The sequence below is a fragment of the Macaca fascicularis genome, chromosome 2 (genome assembly GCF_037993035.2).
Source record: "Macaca fascicularis isolate 582-1 chromosome 2, T2T-MFA8v1.1".
NCBI lineage: Eukaryota > Metazoa > Chordata > Mammalia > Primates > Cercopithecidae > Macaca > Macaca fascicularis.
This window is the reverse complement of record NC_088376.1, coordinates 153,919,551-153,940,292: the sequence shown is the minus strand read 5'-3', so window position 1 is coordinate 153,940,292 and position 20,742 is coordinate 153,919,551. Positions and strand designations below refer to the sequence as shown.

The following is a 20,742-nucleotide window of genomic DNA, read 5'->3' as shown; positions in this document are numbered from 1 at the left end:
CGTTGTTTGCTGCCATGATACCATGATCCTCTCCCAAATACTTATAAATGTGTAACAGTATAATTAATAACAAATTACTTATTATATGTTGCCTCTCTCCAGTCTGTTCCTTCATAAAGCCCAAGTAGTATGAAAATGCAAATTTGATCTACCACTCTTTGCTTAAAACCTTTCTTTGGCTTCGCATTGCGTTAGGATAAAGAGCAAGGCCTCTAATGTGTCCCTGAGTTCCTAAGAGATCCTTCCACAACCCACCTCACCCTTCCCTCAGTTCCATGATGACTCCACTCATTCCCTCAGACATGCCAGGCTTTTCCTGCTTCTGGGCCTTTGCACATCTGTTCCATCCATGTGGATGGGTCTTTCTCCTCTCTACATCTGGCTAAGCTCTGCTCATCCTTTAGGTCTCCACTGAAGGATCTCATCCTTAGAGAAACCTTCCCTCATCTAAATTAGGTCTCCCAGGAGATGTCGACCAAAGGGTAGTTTCAGTCAGACAACAGGAGTACATTTTTGAGATCTGTTGCACAGCATGGTGACCATAGTTAATAATAGCCTTTTTTTTTTTTTTTTTTTTTTTTTTGAGGCGGAGTCTTCACTCTGTCGCCCAGGCTGGAGTGCAGTGGCACCATCTCGGCTCACTGCAAGCTCCGCCTCCCGGGTTCGCGCCATTCTCCTGCCTCAGCCTCCGGAGTAGCTGGGACTACAGGCGCCCGCCACCGCGCCTGGCTAATTTTTTTTTTTTTTTGTATTTTAGTAGAGACGGGGTTTCTATTTTTCAAAACTGGTACAAGAATAGATTTTTTTTTTGAGATGGAGTCTCGCTCTATTGCCCAGGCTGAAGTGCAGTGGTGAGATCTCGGCTCACTGCACGCTCCACCTCCTGGGTTCATGCCATTCTCCCGCCTCAGCCTTCCGAGTAGCTGGGACTACAGTCACCTGCCACCAGGCCTGGCTAATTTTGTTTTTATATTTTTACCAAACGGGATTTCACCGTGTTAGCCAGGATGGTCTCCATCTCCTTACTTCGTGATCCACCTGCCTTGGCCCCCCAAAGTGCTGGGATTACAGGCATGAGCCACCGCGCCCGGCCAGGAATAGATTTTAAATGTTCTCACTATAAAAAAAAAGCATCCGCAGTGATGGATATGTTAATTAGCTTAATCATTCTTCAGTGTGTATGTACATAAAATATCACATTGTACTTCATAAGTAGATATTATTTGTCAAAAATAAAAATTTAAGTAAAAGAGTAAATCAAGTTCCCTAGTTATTCTCTTTCATAGGATCTGTGTCTTACCACGTTGTATTTTTGTTAGATTAATTTGATGCCTACTTCTTACACTAGACTAAACTTTATAAAGTAGGGATCATGTGTGTTTTAATCATTACTTGATCCCTAGCATAGAACATGACAACTACATAGTAGTAGACCCGCAATACATCTCTGTTTACTCAGTGTCAGACAAAGCAGGTTTGGAACCCAAATATTCTGACTCCAAGGTCCTGCCTCCCAGTACTGATAAGAAGTAGTAAAGAAGCTAACACTTATTAGGTACCTTAAAGAACTAGTTTTCTAAAGAATTCTCTCTGGGAAATACTGGTTTAAGATAAATGTAAGACTTTCCATTTTAAAAACACTTTTAGGCAAGCGCTTTGCTTCTGGATCAGCTGACAAAAGCGTTATTATCTGGACATCAAAACTGGAAGGCATTCTGAAGTACACGTAAGTAACCATTTAGGTGTACAGTATTATGAGTTTGATGCTTATTGAATAATTGCAGCAAAAGCCTCTTAGAGGCTACATCTTAGAAAAGATGTAGGAGAAAACTTTTTTCTCTTAAATTGAACTTGAAATTAAGTTGTGGGTGTGTGTGGTTGGTATAGGAAGATTGAGTAGTGAATAAGTTAATGAATATTTCTTGGCCACTTACTGGCGTGGTCAGCACTGGGCCAGGTGCTTTCATGAAGCTCAAATCAGTTCATCTGACATTGTAGACTTTATCCCACCCCCAACCTGTCATCTTCCAGTGGCCCTATCTCAGAGAATGGCCTTATATCCACCCAGTGTCAAATGTCAGAAACTTGGGGTCAGTGTGCTCCAGGCCTCCTCTCACTATTGGAGATCTGCTGTGTTCTTCCCCTGTTCCACTACTAGTTAGTCCCTACTTATCCTGCAAATCTCAGACTCAAATGTCACTTTCTTTGTAAGGACTTTCCTGCCTCTCTAGGCTGGGACAGATCTCTTTTGAGGCATTTCTCACCATCGCAGTTTTAGATTTATTCTGGTGACTGATTAGTATTGCTCATCAGCCTGTAAGTTCCATAAGAGCAGATACGGCATCTGTTTTTTTTTCTCACTCTTGTGTCCCTGATACGATGCCTAGCCCATACTTGGTACTCACCAATTTTTCTTTCTTTCTTTCTTTCTTTCTTTCTTTCTTTCTTTCTTTCTTTCTTTCTTTCTTTCTTTCTTTCTTTCTTTCTTTCTTTTTCTTTCTTTCTTCCTTTCTTCCTTCCTTCCTTCCTTCCTTTCTTTCTTTCTTTTCTTTCTTTCTTTCTTTCTTTCTTTCTTTCTTTCTTTCTTTCTTTCTTTCTTTCTTTCTTTCTCTCTTTCTTTCTTTCTCTTTCTTTCCTTCCTTCCTTCTTTCCTTCCTTTCTTTTCTTTCTCTCTCTCTTTCTTTCCCTCCCTCCCTCTCTCTCTCTTTTTTCTTTCTTTCTCTTTCCTTCTTTCCTTCTTTCTTTCCTTCCTTCCTTCCTTCCTAAGTTCCATAAGAGCAGATACTGCATCTTTTTTTTTCTCACTCTTGTGTCCCTGATACAATGCCTAGCCCATCCATAATTGGCACTCACCAATTCTTTCTCTTTCTTTCTCTCTTTCTTTCTTTTTCTTTCTTTCTTTCTTTCTTTCTTTCTTTCTTTCTTTCTTTCTTTCTTTCTTTCTTTTTCTTTCTTTCTTTCTTTCTTTCTCTCTCTTTCTTTCTTTCTCTTTCCCTTCCTTCCTTCCTCCCTTCCTCCCTTCCTCCCTCCCTCCCTCCCTTCCTCCCTCCTTCCTTCTTTCCTCCCCCCTTCCTTCTTTCCTCCCCTTCCCTTCCCTTCTTGATTGGCTCTTGCTCTGTCTCCCAGGCTACAGCACAGTGGTACCTAGCTCACTGCAACTACAACCTCCCAGGCTCAAATAATCCTCTTACTTCAGCTTCCCAAATAGCTGGAACTGCAGGTGTACACCACTACACCTGGCCAATTTTTAAATTTTTTTTTCTTGGTAGAGGCAGGGTTTCACTTTGTTGCCCATACTGGTCTTGAACTCCTTGGCTCATTCTGTCCTCTAACTACTGGGATTACAGGTATGAGCCACTGCACCTGGCCTCTTTTCAATTGTGGTAAAATATACATGACATAAAATTTATCATATTAACTACTTTTTAAGTTTACAGTTTAATGTTAAATACATTTACATTGTTGTGCAACCAATCTCCCAAACTCTTTTATCCTGCTAAACTAAAATTCTATATCCTTCAAATTACCTGCTCACCCTTCTCTCCTACCCCCAGCCCCTGAAAACCACCATTCTACTTTCTTTCTCTCTGAGTTTGACTGCTTTACATACCTCATATAAGTAGAGTCATACAATATTTGTTCTTTTGTGGCTGGGTTATTTCATTTCACGTAATGTCCTCAAGGACGTAATGTCCTCTGTGTTGTAGCATGTGTCAGAATTTACTTCCTTTTTCTTCTTTATTATTATTATTTTTTGTGAAGATGAGGTCTCACTATGACTCCTGAGCTCAAACAATCCTCCCTCGGGTGCCCAAACTGCTGGGATTACAGGTGTGAGCCACTGGGCTCAGCTTCCTTCCTTTTTAAGTCTGAATATTATTCCTTTGTATATATAGACCACATTTTCTTTATCCATTCATCTATTGATGGACACTTGTGTTGCTTCCACTTCTTAGCTATTATGAATAATGCTGCTATGAACATGGGTGTACAAATCAACAAATAATTTTTGAATAAATGAATGAATGAATGAGTGATGTTGTAAGTAAAGTATTACCCACAAGTGAAGGAATAAAACTGGGGCTGAGATGCCATGCATGGTACATGATTTGCTCAGTTTTCATTGTTGTCGAAGGATCTCTCATGTTTCCAGATCTTGGTCTGTAATGTTTTCATTGCACCTCCATCTTACATTTCTGGGCCTCCGCAAAACAGTAAGAGTAACAACCACAAATAAAGCACCTAAAGGCCAAGGTGGAAGGATTGCTTGTGGCCAAGCGTTCAAAACCAACCTGGCCAAAAGCGAGTCCCCATCTCTATAAAAAAGAAAACAGTAGGTGAGAAGAATTAATTATTTTGGAGTAGGAGAATTAATTTCTGTGCTTTTTGTTGGTCACTTGCAGAAGTGCAAGTGGTCTGTAGTCAGAGGCTGTGGGCTCATTATTAAAATCTTCAGTTGTAGCCACTGAAATGTTTGTGGTTTGCTGCATAGTAATCTACAGTTGTTTACTTCCCAGGCACAATGATGCTATACAGTGTGTCTCCTACAATCCTATTACTCATCAACTGGCATCTTGTTCCTCCAGTGACTTTGGTAGGTTCTGATTCCTGATGTCCTGTCCTGAAATAACTGAAAATCTGGGCTAAAAATGCTGAAATGCATTCAGAATATGGTGATTTTGTCCTGAGAGAGTTAATACTACTTCTCTGCCTTCAATGGCTGAGGGGAGGCTGACAGTTATTCTTTAAATCGTGTAGAAACCAAGATAGTGAATGGTGACCTTTACTCTGGTAAGACATCAGAGACTACAGGAAGGGCCCCAGCAAAGGAAATGGTAAGAAGATTGGGAGGGCACAGGCATAACTTGATGTTGCTGCCTCTGGGAAGCTTTCCCTTGGTGTTACTGCCTCTAGGAAGCCTTCCCTGACTCACCGTGGCAAGGACAGTGCAGTTGTCCTCACCTTTGTATTGACCCACATCTGTGTGTACAACTTCTTGCACAGTTTGTCATCATTACTTGTTGGGGCGGCTGTAGCTGTCCTCCCTGAGAGGCTGAACACCTTGAGGAGTTCATCCTGGCCATGGTCCCGTGCCAGCGTTACAGCACTGGTGTAGTACTGGCACAAAAGAGGTATCAGTAAAATGTCTATGGAGGGAAGAAGGGAGTGAAATTGGGCAGAGGCTTATAGGTTATTTCCATTAATGGTTAATTCTGTTTTCAGCTCTATCAGTCTGTGTTCCTTGCTAGTGGATACAATGGAGTCACTAGATGAGGAGTCAGAGGCCTAATCCCTCTGTGTTTCAGTTCCCTTGTCTAAAAGGAGCATGCTACTCACTGTCTCACTGATACGGTTCTGGTTCTGAGGTTCAAAAGAGAGAATGGAATTGAAAGCCAATTGTATAAATACATGGAGAAAGGCCTATCATTTGTTTAACGTATTTTATAGCATTTTCTTCATGTGAAGCACTGGTCTGTATGCTTATACTGGAAGATTAAAAAGACAAAATAGAATCCCTACCCTCAAGGAACTTATGGTCTTAGGGGAAGGTGGGATTTTAAAAAATACAATATTAAAGTTGAATGCTTGCAGTGTGCTAGGCACTGTTCTGAGGATTAGAAATGAATTTTTATTTGAGCTTTATGACAGCCCCTGAGGTGTCAGGTATTATTCCCACCCTACTGATGAAAAAGAGGTAAAGGTCCCTTAGCTAGTACGTAGAGGAACCAGGGCTTGGACCTGAGACCAGGTGATTACATAGAAAGCCTGCCCTGCTAAGCACTGCTGAAGGAGGCCCAAGAAGAAGGAGGTTGCTCCAGCTGGGAGCTCCAGGCAGGCTTAGTGGAACACAGATAACATGTGCACAAGTCAGAATGTTTGGAGAAGCGTTTTGGACCAGGGAAAAGGCAAAAAATAACTTGTTTGATGTTGCACTTGGCTATATATTTGTGCCCTGGAGTTACCTTCTTGATTGTACTTCGCAACTTGGCAAATAGAATAATTTGCTTATGTTACCTAGACATATACTTGTTGCTATGAGGCACTGAGCCAGGGCATCTGGGACAGGGAGGAGCAAGCCTTAGGTGACCAGTATGCCATGGAAGAGGCACAGCTCAGATAAGGTCTATGTGTTGTGATTGAGACCTATGAAAGAAAACTAGATTTTCAGAAAGCAGCATTGTTATTTTAAATGCTAGGTTATATTCTGGTTGCAATGTCAGAGTTATGAACAGTGAAATTGTCATTTCTTTGAGAGTCAGATCCCTGAAAAGTTGGCTGGCACTTTACCAATCTATCTTATTTTTCTTCTGAAAGAATTATAGATTCATAGTAAGTTACAAAGATGGTATCAAGAAGTCTACGTACTTTTCATCCAGTTTCCCCTAGTGGATCCATCTTATGTAACTATTATACAATATCAAGACTAGGAAACTGAGACTGGCACAAAGTGTGTATATTATATAGTTCTGTTGTTTTATCACATGTGTGGATTACCACCAGTGCAACACAGAGCTAAGCCATCACCATGAAGTTACCACTTACTGTCATATCTACTCACCTTACATCCAGTTATTTCCAAACCCTGGTAACTACAAATCCGTTCTCCATTTCTATAATGTTGTCATTCAAGAATGTTATAGAAATAGAATCATACAGTAAGTATATGACCTTTTGAGATTGTGTTTTTTCATTCAGCATAAAGTCCTGGAGATCCATCTAAGTTGTTGTATGTTTCAATTATTTGTTCCTTTTTATTGCTGGGTAGTATTCCAACCAATCCATCTTCTTTTATATTATTATGCATTGAAGGGTTGTGGTCTCCTGAACAGAAGTCTGTCTCCAAACACAAATCAAGCAGCAAGATCATCTGCTGCAGGTAAGTGCAGCTCTGACAATAAGATTTATGTTCCTTCATCTTCCACACAGACTTTCAAAATCCAATTATTTCATGCAGCGGAGAAGGTCTTGTGTTAAGTAGTTGGTTTAGGCCCCTGTATTTCCTTTTTTCTTCTTTTTTGGTCTCCTCAATGGGAAAGACCTATGCCTTTGATCATGAAACAAAAGAGAACTACAAGTTGCCTTCATGCAGTTACCTAGCAACAAGCCTCAACACCCAGCTATACTGAGTGGAGGCTTGTAGAAAATGTGAGGCTGTCATTGTCCAGGCAGCATCTGTGGGGAAGAAAGCTTTCCCTCCCACACTTTGATGCTAGACCTGGATTAGAATCCAGAATCTGTCATTGACAGGCCATGTGACCTCAAGAAAGTTATTAAATCTTTCTGAGCTGGAGCTTTATATTCCTCATCTGACAAATAGGGATAAAAATACTGACTTGACGGGATTGTCGTGAAATGTACGCAAACTTATGAGTGTAAAGCATGCAGGACAGCACCTGGTGTACAGCAGACACTCTAAATGGTAGCTGTTCAGCTTCTAGGAGTATATCCCTTCCGTTCAGCATCTGAGCACCTTCTACAAAGCAAGCACTGTCCTAGGGATTGGAAGACACTAAGTCTGTTCTTAAGGTGCTCTTTAAGTGGGAGGGGATTGAGATGGAGAGTGAGAAGTGGTGGCTGGCCCAGAGATGTAGGCACAAGGTAAGGGCTGTCATAGAGGTGTGTACACAGGGCTGGGGGAGCTCAGAAAAAGGTACCAAATAGTGCCTTCACTTCTCACTGTTGATTACAGAACTAAATAGCATTTTAAGTTTGATCCTCTGACTTTATGTCAGGACTGGCAATAATGAAACCATATCCATCCCAGCTGTTGCTGCCTCATCAGACTTTTATTTCAAACCAAGGCATCATCCTCACTAGTTTTACCTTCTGTGGGATGCTTCCTCTATCCCCATGCCTTTTGTTGGTTGTGTGCACAGCTGGACAAATGATGGTCAGTACCTGGCGCTGGGGATGTTCAATGGGATCATCAGCATACGGAACAAAAATGGCGAGGAGAAAGTGAAGATCGAGCGGCCAGGGGGCTCCCTTTCGCCAATATGGTCCATCTGCTGGAACCCTTCAAGGTACTCTTTAAATTGTCCTCCTTCTAGAACAAACACCATCATGAAGAAGGGCTTTCTGCCTTCCTGAGGTCTCCCTAGATTCAAAGGCTTCTCACCTCACTTGAATAGTCTGTTTTAGAACCTGCTCCATTTGTATGGATTTTTTTTTTAACGGTCCTGCTACCTAAGAATGTATGGAATTTTTTAAGAGCCTGCTGAAAAGTTCAGTTTTGGAATGCATCCTGGAGATTTTAGCAAAGCAGATGAGCTATTTAGGCCAGGCCAAAGTGTGTGTGTGGCATGTGTGCACACATGTGCATGCACACATATGTGTATGTGCACATGTACATGAGTATGGTGTGTGTGTGGTGTGTGAGTGATGCAGGAGGACCGTTTCCTTATGAATCAATAGTGGAGCTCTCTGCTGTGGCTTCATTTTTGCCTTTCCTTTTTTAGTTCTTCCCTCCAAGTTTGGGCAGAATATGTGCCCACCTGTTAATAAATAGCTTTTTCATGAGCCTTTTTGTTGCCTTTGCCAGAAAGTCAAAATTAAGTCTGCAGACATCCCTAAAGCCTAGAGATACACGAGCAGTTGGCACCTACCTTCTCAAATTTTGTACACACTTTCCTTTCTATGTCCATGTGACTTTGACAGTAAACTAATTATATGCTTTTTTTTTTTTTTTTTTTTTTTTTGAGATGGAGTCTCACTCTGTTGCCCAGGCTGGAGTGCAATGGTGCAATCTCAGCTCACTGCAATCTCCACCTCCTGGGTTCATGCAACTCTCCTGTCTCAGCCTCCTGAGTAGCTGGGATTACAGGTGCCCGCCACCACACCTGGCTAATTTTTTGTATTTTTAGTAGAGATGGGTTTCACCATGTTGGCCAGGCTGGTCTTGAACTCCTGACCTCAAGTTGTCCACACACCTCAGTCTCCCAAAGTGCTGGGATTACAGGTGTGAGCCATTGCACCTGACCCTATATGCTCTTTATATATCCTATGATACTATTAAACCATCAGTATCCTTTATGGAGTCCTCTGAAGGTAAATTAAAGGTCCTACTTGTTTACCAGCTCAATGTCACTTTACAGATGGTTGCCTACTTGATTTAGAAGGTTGTTTGGAAGGTTATTATGCTTCTTCCTGAATAATTTTGTCTGGCCCATGCTGTACCATGCATGTGTAATGCTATCAAAGGCCATTAGCCCACCCCAGAGTTCCTGCTGTTTGATTTGTGGCTGCAGAGGACTTTGTGGCTCTAGGCTACCATTTTTAATTCATGAGAAGCAGAATGTCCTATATAACTGGGGGCTGTCTTCTTCCAGGTAGGGTTCAGGGGCTCCTTTTATTTTTTATTTTTATTATCTTTTTTTTTTTTTTTTTTTTTCTGAGACAGGGTCTCACTCTGTCACCCAGGCTGGAGTGCAGTGGTGTGATCTTGGCTCACTGCAACCTCCGCCTCCCAGGTTCAAGCAATCCTTTCACCTCAGCCTCCTGAGTAGCTGGGATCACAGGCACATGCCACCATACCTGTCTAATTTTTTGTATTTTTGGTAGAGACAGGGTTTCACCATGTTGGTCAGGCTGGTCTTGAACTCCTGATCTCAGGTGATTCACTTGCCTCGGTCTCCCGAAGTGCTGGAATTACAGGCATTGAGTCACCGCACCCGGCCCCCAGGAGCTCCTTGACAGGATTTTAAATTATAGTTTTAGTGTAGTTCTAGGCAATGTAATTTTGAACAACTACTTACTGTCTACAGCCGATGGGAGAGTTTCTGGATGAACAGAGAGAATGAGGATGCCGAGGATGTCATTGTCAACAGATATTTTCAGGAAATCCCTTCCACTCTGAAGTCAGCAGTGTACAGTAGTCAGGGTAGTGAGGCAGAGGAGGAAGAACCAGAGGAAGAAGACGACAGTCCCAGGGACGACAACTTGTGAGTGTGTCCCAATGAGTGGGAACCCTCCTGGTAAGGGCCCAGGCCCCACACAGACTTGCCAGGACAGATGTTAAGCTCCTTGGCCAAGGGAGTACAGGGACTGGGGGGAACTGTGGGTGAAAGCTCCTTCAAAAAAAGGAGACACACCCTTAAAAATTGTGTGTGGGTTATAAAGTGATCCTGTGAGAAACTATAGGAAATACTGAAAAGACTAAAGGAGAAAGTTCAGCTTTTCTGATAAAACCCCATCACCTGAGGAAATCACTGTTAGCAATCTAGTGTATTTCTCCTCAGTCTTTTAGTGTGTTCATATAATTAAGTTATATTCTGCTTTTTTTCACTTAACATTATAGTGTGACCCCTTTCCAGTAACATTATAAATCCTTCAAAGAACATGATTTTTAATTGCTGAAGCGTGTGCCCTTTTGTGGATGCCCCATCATTCGACACTTCCTCTATTACTGAACACGTTTCTTAGCCTGTTCCCACACTATCCCTTACCTTACCTTGCATTTTCTAGGATGCATGTCAGTGAGGAAGCCCTTACCTTAGCCACAGTCCTCACACTCAAATCCTGGCTGTCCAGTCATTCTTTCTTCTCTTCAGTCGAGATTGCCTGTAGGGAAAACATGGGCAGGCCAGAGTGGGGAAAGCTGGGGTAGCCAGGATATCACAGTTGGGCACTAGCTTGGGACTTTCCGAACTGTTTTCCATGGTACCTGAGTTTCCTTGGAAGAATCCCACCCTGAGGTCATGGGGGCTAGGAAGTGGGGACGGTAAAGGAGGAAGGTATGGCTTTGGGTCCCCATTTCAGTGCTTTTGATTGTTTCAACATGAGTTTTTGTTTCGTAAAGAATCCTACTGCCCTAGGAGGAAAAAGGGGGTTGAAAATCACTAATCCACCTCACAGGGACTGAGCCCAGCCCAGAGCCATATGTGGCCTCCCCAAGAGGGGTCACTGGTGGGCTGGGCTCCTGGATTGTTTGTACTTTGGACTTCAGTGCCAGTTCACACAAAGATCATCTGCAGGCTCCCTCATTAACGTCCCTCTTGGCCTTTGTCTCTTTTCCCTTAGTTTTGAGTTAGTGCCTATGACATTTGCCACTCTTGACTGGGTTTTACAAACAAGGCCTTAGCTTGTCTGCCTACATATCCAGTGGTGCTACCAGGTGACCACAAGACACTGGGATCAGAAAAGCTGGAATTAATAAACAAAGAGGCAACATTAGGTGGATTAAGACCCAGCCTCAAAGGCTAGGAATGCTTTTGGTTTTTTTCTTTTTTTTTTTTGAGTCAGTCTGGCCCTGTCACCTAGGCTGGAGTGCAGTGGCACGATCTCGGCTCACTGCAACCTCTGCCTCCCGGGTTCTAAGTGATTCTTGTGCCTTAGCCTCTGGAGTAGCTGGGATTACAGGCACGTGACACCACACCCAACTAAGTTTGTATTTTCAGTAAAGATAGGGTTTCCCCATGTTGGCCAGGCTGGTCTCAAACTCCTGACCTCGGGTGATCCACCCGCTTCAACCTCCCAAAGTGCTGGGATTACAAGCGTGAGCCACCACGTGCTGCCACTTTTCTCTTGAACTAGATTCCCAGGTAGCTTGCTCCTTAGCCTCAGGCAAGGGAGTTTCTCCTATGTGCTGGTCCTACAGTCCCAGCCCCATGGTACTGATCCCCATAGGTTATCAGTTTCAAAGACAAGTTGCATGTTTTCAGAGAGCCCATTGCTCTTTTTTGAAAATTAGAGTCAGTCAGAAACCATTTCACTTGTGCAAGGACCCCCACCTGCAGGAGAACTTATTTTTAGATGTTAATTTTCTTTCTTCAGGAAGAGCAAGCAAGTTTTCCTTCTATTAAAAAATGCGTTTGTATTGAAAGAGATGTTTCTCTGCCATCTCCCCACATTTTCCAGTATGTAAGAGAAAAGCAGTCTCAATATTGGAGCCTTGTCTGTCTTAGTGTTGCTCCCCAGTAAGCTCTGAAATGAGAGGTTTATATTCTTCAGCTGTAGCAGTGTCCCCAGCACCATAAGCTCATAGCAGAGGACTCAGTGAAACAGCAGATCCCAGGAAGGCTAAACCTCACCTCTGCTTCATCCCATAAGACTGATGGATGGGTTGGGCCAAATTACAACTTTTGGCCTCAGTAAAGCTGTACAACATTTGGCAACCTGAGGCCAGGGCTCTCTTGTTCCTGTTGTTGAAGCCCTTAGAGCTATACTCATCAGCAGGCTGTGGCCCTTCATAACGTCTTTTATCTTCTGTTGATTAGAGAGGAACGTAATGACATCCTGGCTGTGGCTGACTGGGGACAGAAAATTTCCTTCTACCAACTGAGTGGAAAACAGGTATGTAATCCAATTGCAAATCCAACTGCAGTCATGCCTGTTATATTTTCATTTTCTGAGATTCTGTTACTATTCATTATACATTATCATTGTTAGTTCCTGCTTATTGAGTGTTTGCTGTGATACCAGGTACTGTGCTCACTGCTTTGCATGTTTTATCCTATTTTATTCTTATAAAACCCAATGAAGTGGGTACTACTTTCCTTATCAACTTTTTAGGAATGAGTAAACCAGAGCTCAGAGCAGTGAAATTATATGTCCAAGATTTCATACGGCTAGTAAATGGTGGAGCCTAGGAGTTAAACCCAGATTGGTTTGACTTTAAAATCTAGCTCTTAGTTTTGACCTTACTTTTCTCTATTTGCTTTCATTCATTCAACTAACGTTTATGAGTACCCACTTAGGACAGCCCTTTCACAAAGGAGCTGCTGACATAGAGCCGGGAAAGTGATAGTCTCTACCTGCAAGAGCTCACAGGCTGGCGGAGACACACTTGATATCAAAGAGCCCCTGTGTGATGCGGTGTGTGACATAATAGAAAGCTATATAGATGGCTTTTAGGGATACAAAAGAGGGTAACATCACTACTTGGTAGAGATGGGAAGTCTTGTTAGAAGTTATCTTTGAGCAGGCTATCTTTGAGTTAGGCTGAGGATATTGGGAATGGTGTTTCAGGCAGAAAAAAAATAGCATGTATCAAGGCAGGAAGGAATGAAAATATATGACATTTCAGAGAATGATGAGTTGTACAGGGTGACTGCATCTCAGATTTTGTGACCTGAAGACAGAACTTAAGAGAAACATGGGGACATGATTTTTCTTTTTTTTTTTTTTGAGACAGTCTCACTCTGTGGCCCAGGCTGGAGTGCAGTGGCGCCATCTTGGCTCACTGCAAGCTCCAACTCCCAGGTTCACACTATTCTCCTGCCTCAGCCTCCTGAGTTGCTGGGACTATAGGTGCCCACCACCACGCCCGGCTAATTTTTTTTTGTTTGTTTTTGTATTTTTAGTAGAGACGGGTTTTCACTGTGTTAGCCAGGATGGTCTCCATCTCTTGACCTCGTGATCCCTCCGCCTTGGCCTCCCAAAGTGCTGGGATTACAGGTGTGAGCCACTACGCCCGGCCTATGATTTTTTGTTTGTTTGTTTTGAGATAGAGTCTCGCTCTGTCGCCCAGGCTGGTGTGTAATGGTGCAATCTCGGTTCACTGCAACCTCTGCCTCCCGGGTTCAAGCGATTCTCCTGCCTCAGCCTCCTGAGTAGCTGGGATTACAGGCATGTGCAACCACGCCTGGCTAATTTTGTATTTTTGGTAGAGATGGGGTTTCTCCATGTTGGTGAGGCTGGTCTCAAACTCCTGACCTCAGGTGATCTGCCTGCCTTAGCCTCCCAAAGTGCTGGGATTATAGGCATGAGCTGCCACCACACCTGGCCGAGGATGTGATTATAAAGGACCTGAGTAGTGAGAATAAGAAGTTCAAACATCATATATTGTAAGTATTCAGGAGCCATAGATGGCAGGAAGTGGCATCACAGATTCTTGCTTCAGAAGAATAACTTGTTTCCGTGGAGGGTGGATTAAAATATAGAGAGCATGGTAGTAGGATGACTTATTAGTAGGCAGGAAACGCCAAGAATTAGAGTAAAGGTGCTGGATACAGGGTTCATACCATAGCCAAGCAAGTGAGAAATGCAACCTGTGCAGTGAAGCCTTTAATTTCATAGCATCCTTATTCCTCAAAATATGTCATGCAAGACGGAAGAGTTTTAGATGTGTGTAGCCCAGCTTTTGGGCCATTTCTTCTACCCCTGCCTTACCATTGGTCATTTCTTTTGTATTCAAGTAAAGAAAAGATAAAGGGAGCAGATAATGAAGTGTTTTCTCAGTTTGCCATGGTTGATTTCCTAAAACTCTCATTTTAATTAACTATCATCTAGTTTCCCTGGCCCTCTCTATTCATCCGCTTAATGTGTGTACGTCATCATTCAACAGATATTTATAGGCACACCTACTCTGTACGAGGCACTGGATGTGGGTACTGAAGACTCTTGGGAACAAATGACCGCACTGCAGTGGGAGGGAATGGGGTCTTGTTGCTGTGGCCACAGTAGAAAAGAGCTCAACATGGCAGAGGGCCACAGGAAATATCTTGCATCTATGCCGCCCCAGAGCTCGTGTTGTGGCCCAAAGTTTCTGCATGATAAGCAACCTTAACCCGCTGAGATGGCTGAGATGGTAATCCCAACTTGTTTGGGACAGTAAAATTGTTTTCTTGGTGGATAAGTGTCTTCCCTTCCCAATCTGGGAAGATTAGAATTAAATGTAGGATGATGAAGTAAATCAAACCCATACTTTTGTGTTAGCCTGAAGTATAATTTGTGTATTTTTGTCATTTGAAGTGTTAGTAATACTTAAGAGGATCGACTTAATAATAATAATAGCTAACATTTATTGAATTCCAGGCATTATATAAACTCTTTACAAGGATTAACTCTCTTAATCCTTGTAACAACCCTATGAGGTAAATACTGTTATCATCACCATATTACATGCAAGAAAATTGAAGCACAGAGAGGCTCAATAATTTGCCCAAAGGCACACATTTAGTCTGTGGTCCACCCTGGTGAAACCCAGGCATACTGGTGCCAGAATCCATATTAGAATATCTATCAGATTAGTCTTGCAATGACCATTTAAAAGTTGTATTGAGTAATTTTATATGTCTGATTTTATTTATTTATTTTTTGAGAAAAGCTCCCACCCTATTACCCAGGCTGGAATGCAGTGGTATGATCATGGCTCACTACAGCCTTGATCCCCCTGGGCTCAAGGAATCCTCCTACCTCAGCCTTCCAAGTGACTGGGACTATAGGCACATTTCACCACACCCTGCTAATTAAAAAAAAAATTTTTTTTTTAGAGATAGGGTCTTCTATGTAATCCAGGCTGGTCTCAAACTCCTGGGCTCAAGTGATTCTTCTGCCTTGGCTTCCCAAATTCCTGGGAATACAGGTGTGAGCCACCATATCTGGCCTACTTCTGATTTTAAGTGGAAAGATATAAGAATTATATTTAAAGTGTATATTATTTAAGGTTCCTAAGCAATATTGGAATGCTTAAGCAATTTGTTGTATTTTTCTGCTTGGTGTTCACTGAGCTTTTTGAATGTACACATTGATATCTTTATGTCTTTCACCAAATGTGGAAACATTTTGGCCATGATTTCTTGAAATATTTCTTCTTCTCCATTCTTTCCTTTCCTCTGGGACTCTAATTACACTTACATTAGACCTTTTGTTATTGTTCTCCAAGTCATTGAGGCTCTGTTATTATTTTTTTAAATCCCTTCTTTTCCCTCCGATTTTCAGATTGGAGGATTTCTGTTGTTCAGTATTAAATTTCATTGACTCTTCTGCAACTTCTGATATTTCTCTTAAGCTCTTTCAGTGCATATTTGTTTCAGTTATTATTGCATTTTTCTGTTCTAGAATTTCCATTTGGTTCTTTTTTCCTTTTCATTCATTACAAGCATATTTTTCTTTATCGTCTTAACCATAGTTATAATAGCTGTTTTTTTTTTTTTTTTTTTTTTTTTTTTTTTTTTTTTGAGACGGAGTCTCGCTGTGTCGCCCAGGCTGGAGTGCAGTGGCCGGATCTCAGCTCACTGCAAGCTCCGCCTCCTGGGTTCACGCCATTCTCCTGCCTCAGCCTCCCGAGTAGCTGGGACTACAGGCGCCCGCTAGTTTTTGCCCGGCTAGTTTTTTTTGTTTTTTTTATTTTTTAGTAGAGACGGGGTTTCACCGGGTTAGCCAGGATGGTCTCGATCTCCTGACCTTGTGATCCACCCGTCTCGGCCTCCCAAAGTGCTGGGATTACAGGCTTGAGCCACCGCGCCCTGCCAATAGCTGTTTTAAAATTCTCATCTGCAGCTGGGCATGGTGGCTCGTGCCTGTAATCCCAGTACTTTTGGAGGCTGAGGAGGGAGGATTACTTGAGGCCAGGATCATGGTTCAAGACTAGCCTGGGCTACATAGAGAGACTTCATCCCTAAAAACAAACAAACAAATTAGCCAGGCGAGGTGGCAGGCACCTATTGTCCTAGCACCTCAGGAGGCTGAGGCAGGAGTATTTCCAAGCTGAGGAGTTCAAGGCTGCAGTGAACTCTTACCACTGCACTCCAGCCTGGGTGACAGAGCAAGACCTGTGCCCAAAAAGCAAACAAAATTCTCATCTGCTATTTCTAACATCTGGGTCGTCATGGTTCAGTCTCCATTGAATATGGTTCACATTTTCTGCTTTGGGGAATTTTGAATTGTACTCAATATAGTGAATGATACGTCATAGAGACTCATTTCCATCATGTTCCTCTGAAGATTATTGTGTATGTTTGTGTGTATATATGTTTAAGCAGGCAGTTTACTTTGCTGGGCTCAATATCAAAACTGCATGTTTTCAGTGGTGTCAGCAGCTGACATCTCTGTGCAGTTCTTTAGCTGTAGCTAGGCTGCTTGGCATCTCATCACAGTTTGTAGTTCAAGAGTTTCCAGATATTCAGCGGAGTTTATGTGCAGAATTTAAGCTCTTACTTTGCATCTCTTTTCTGAAATTTCCCACCTCACTTTCTGGGTGCTGTGGTCCTCCCAAATTCTATATTCACCCAGCATGATGCTGAAGAGGGCTACCCTCCGGCAAGAACCCTTAAAAAAAATGAGAAGTTCACCTAGTGCTTGTTCCCTTCTTCCAGATGTGCATGTGTCTTCAGTTCCTGCCTGCTTTTGGTTGCCCTGAAATGGTTGTTGTTTATAGTTGGTCCAGAGTTTATTGTTTATACTTGTGGGAGGATGTTCCGATAGGAACTACTGAGCCACTTGCAGAAGCTGCTAGCCTTCCATGTCATGATTCATAAGAATTTTTAGTTTTCTTATTAGGTTTTCTAGCATCAGATAAGTGCTAGGGAAAGTTTTGGTTGCTAGGCATTTGAAATTCCTAAAAAGGAAAGGAAATTTGAATGTATTAAACTTATAATTGCAGTTTAAATTGGTATAAGGGAATTAATTTAACTAAGTTTTAAATGGGACTGGATATTTAAGGGATTTTATAATCTGTTCAAAATTAAATTCCTTAAACAGTCAGTCAATTGGCTGTTCACTTTAACTAGATTTATAAATAGGAAAATATTTGTAAATTGAACTTAAAAACTTAAGGAGAAATCAGTTCCCTAAAGTTATTTCTTTTATAAATTGAATATTAGTTTAATAATGTTAATCACAAACAGTCTTTTTATTCACAAAAGACACCATTGGGGCAGCAAAAAACTCCAGTGGTAATAAGGAACTTGTGCTTTAGCGGGGCAGACCTGATTAACCCTGTATCTACAGGCAATGAAAGAAGTGCAATGGGATAGGCGAGCACAGGTGCTGTGGTGGGATGAGGGGATGGGGATTGGAGATGTTCCTGGAGGAGATGACACCTGGCAGACAAAGTGAGGGAAAGAGCACTCCTGTCTGGGTCTAGGGATGGTGTGGAGTACAGCACCTGTGAGGATGTGGAAACCTGAAAAAGCATTGCCTGCTTAGGAAACTTACAAGTTCATTTTGGCTGAGAGAATGACCTTGGGGGCTGAGTTTGGGAGTGACCTTCATCCTAGAAGCTGAGAAAACACCATTGAGAAAGTGAAAAGACAAGCCACAGAATGTGAGAAGTTTTACAACTCATATATCTGATAAGGGACTTGTATCTGGAATATATAAAGAACTATAAAGACAGGGCTGGGCATGGTGGTTCATGCATGTAATCCCAGTGCTTTGAGAGGCAGAGACAGGAAGATCACTTGAGAACAGGAGTTCAGAACTAACTTGGGTAACATAGTGGGACCCCATCTCTAAAAAAATATAGTTTTAATTAGCTGGGTGTGGTGGTATATGCCTCTAGTCTCAGCCCCTAGGTGTGGCAGGGGGCTGAGGCAGAGGAATTGAGCCCAGAAGTTCAAGGTTGCCTTGGGTTATGATCATATGAGTGCATTCCAGCCTAAGCCATAGAGTGAGACATTTCTTTGTGGCCAATAAGCACATGAAATGATGCTCCATATCATTAGCTATCAGGAAAATGCAAATTGAAACCACAATGAGATAATTCACACTCACTAAAATGGAGAAATTGGAATCCTCATACGCTGCTAATGCAAATATAAAATGGTGCATTCACTTTGAAAAGTGTAGCAGTTCCTAAAAGGGTTCAACGTAGAGTTTAAAAAGAAAAAAATTTAGGCCAGGAGCTGTGACTCACTCCTGTAATCCCAGCACTTTGGGAGGCCAAGGTGGGTGGATCATCTGAGCTCAGGAGTTTGAGACTAGCCTGGACAACAAGGAGAAACACCGTCTCTGCAAAAAATACAAAAATTAGCCAGGCGTGGTGGCGCACACCTGTAGTCCCAGCTACTTGGGAGGCTGAGGTAGGAGGATCACTTGAAGGTGGGAGGTGGAGGTTTCAGTGAGCCAAGATTGCGCCGCTGCACTCCAGCCTGGGCAACAGAGTCAGACCCTGTTTCAAAAAAAAAAAAAAAATTTTGCTAGGCATGGTGGCACTCACCTGTGGTCCTGGCTACTTAGGAGGCTGAAGCAAGAAGATCACTTGAGTCCAGGAATTCAAGGCTACAGTGAGCCGTAATTGCACCACTGCACTCCAGCCTGGGTGACAGAGTGAGACCCTATCTTGAAATAAATAAGAATTAAAAAATAAAGAGAAGTAGTATGGGTGTAGTTGCAGAATAAAAGGACAATCTTTATTTTTTTTTTGAGATGAAATCTCGCTCTGTCGCCCAGGCTGGAGTGCAGTGGCCAGATCTCAGGTCACCGCAAGCTCCACCTCCCGGGTTTACGCCATTCTCCTACCTCAGCCTCCCAAGTAGCTGGGACTACAGGTGCCCGCCACCTCGCCGGGCTAGTGTTTTATATTTTTTAGTAGAGACGGGGTTTCACCGTGTTAGCCAGCATGGTGTCGATCTCCTGACCTTGTGATCCGCCCGTCTCGGCCTCCCAAAGTGCTGGGATTACAGGCTTGAGCCACCACGCCCGACCAGGACAGTCTTTAAACTGAATAAACTCAGCTTTATAAAATACTTTTTTAAAAAAGGCAGAGAAAAGAAGCTGAGGGAACCCACTGAACTGTATGAAGAACTGTATTTGCAGAGGGAGGGGGGCCTTTGGGAGCAAAACCACCCACAGTCTCCATCTTGGCTGAGGAGCCCTGACACACCTGCACTCCTGGAACACTTGGGTGGGACTAGGGGAGGTGCCACTGACTCTAGGAGCTAAGGATTGGGCTGTGTGGTGGGGGAGTAGGGAGATGCAGAGGCAGAGAGGCCCGTGTTCACCATGGGATGACATGGGAGAAAAGGCTGGCCAGCTATCCCTGTCTTCCCAACTCCCTCTAAAGTTGGCGAGAAAAGCCCTTAATTGTATTGCAATGGTTATGGATTCGGAAATGGTTTTTCCCTTGGTATGTGTTCTTTTTCCTCAGATTGGGAAGGATCGGGCACTGAACTTTGACCCCTGCTGCATCAGCTACTTTACTAAAGGGGAGTACATTTTGCTGGGGGGTTCAGACAAGCAAGTATCTCTTTTCACCAAGGATGGAGTGCGGCTTGGGACTGTTGGGGAGCAGAACTCCTGGGTGTGGACGTGTCAAGTGAAACCGGATTCCAACTATGTGGTAAGAAGAGGAAGTTTGTTCTGTGGGGCCATGGCTTGAAGAGGCACTGAGCAGCCGCCATATGTCGAGAGACATATCACTGGGGTTTGTGTCTGACAAATGGGAGTGCAGACTGTCTCCAGAGAGCTGGGAATTGACAGTTCTGTCATCCTGCAGGTGGTCGGCTGCCAGGACGGCACCATTTCCTTCTACCAGCTTATTTTCAGCACAGTCCATGGGCTCTACAAGGACCGCTATGCCTACAGGGATAGCATGACTGACGTCATTGTGCAGCACCTGATTACTGAGCAGAAAGGTGAGAAGCAGGTCTAGACCTTGGCAAGAGGGACAGGTGGAAGCAGGTGGAAAGGGCTACTGACAGGGCACTTGAAATGACAGGAAAGGTTTCTCCTTGGCCTTTTGAAAACATGTTAGCCACTGGGTCTGTGTCTTGGGGTTTTGTTTTTTTTTTGTTTTTTTTTTGGTGGGGGAACTAGGGATGCCAATCTCCTTGAGGATCCCATGAAAGCAATAAGCCCTCTCTGAAAAATGTACCAACTCATAATTTCAAGGAGTACGTGAATTTCCTGAGTGAGGGAGGATGATTTATGACAGATTGGAGCCAGGTGGTTGACCTACATGGGTCCTTGTGGACCTTTATCCTTTCTGGTCAGAGTCACTCAGGGGTGCTTCTCCCTCAGCCCAGTCTCCACTTGTCTCCTGCTGGGTCCTTCTGCCAGAGATGAGCAGCGGAATTGGAT

The 20,742-nt window shown here is 43.1% G+C and overlaps 1 protein-coding gene across 44 annotated transcripts in view; it reads left to right on the top strand.

Annotated features, from left to right (window-relative positions):
* Positions 1–20,742, top strand: part of IFT122 (intraflagellar transport 122) — a 96,712-nt gene that overhangs the window by 32,772 nt on the left and 43,198 nt on the right. For 20 of the 44 annotated variants that reach the window (XR_012431550.1, XR_012431551.1, XR_012431547.1 and 17 more), the window contains exons 4-11: positions 1,648–1,726; positions 4,518–4,594; positions 6,811–6,877; positions 7,878–8,024; positions 9,765–9,941; positions 12,216–12,291; positions 19,811–20,002; positions 20,159–20,297. Coding sequence is in view for 15 of the 44 variants with exons in the window: in XM_005571724.5 (XP_005571781.3) it covers positions 1,648–1,726; positions 4,518–4,594; positions 6,811–6,877; positions 7,878–8,024; positions 9,765–9,941; positions 12,216–12,291; positions 19,811–20,002; positions 20,159–20,297 (954 nt within the window). In the remaining 29 variants the exon portion in view is untranslated. The remainder of the gene's footprint in view (positions 1–1,647; positions 1,727–4,517; positions 4,595–6,810; positions 6,878–7,877; positions 8,025–9,764; positions 9,942–12,215; positions 12,292–19,810; positions 20,003–20,158; positions 20,298–20,742) is intronic. The other 24 variants (XR_012431555.1, XR_012431556.1, XR_012431536.1 and 21 more) reach the window with 5 other exon arrangements.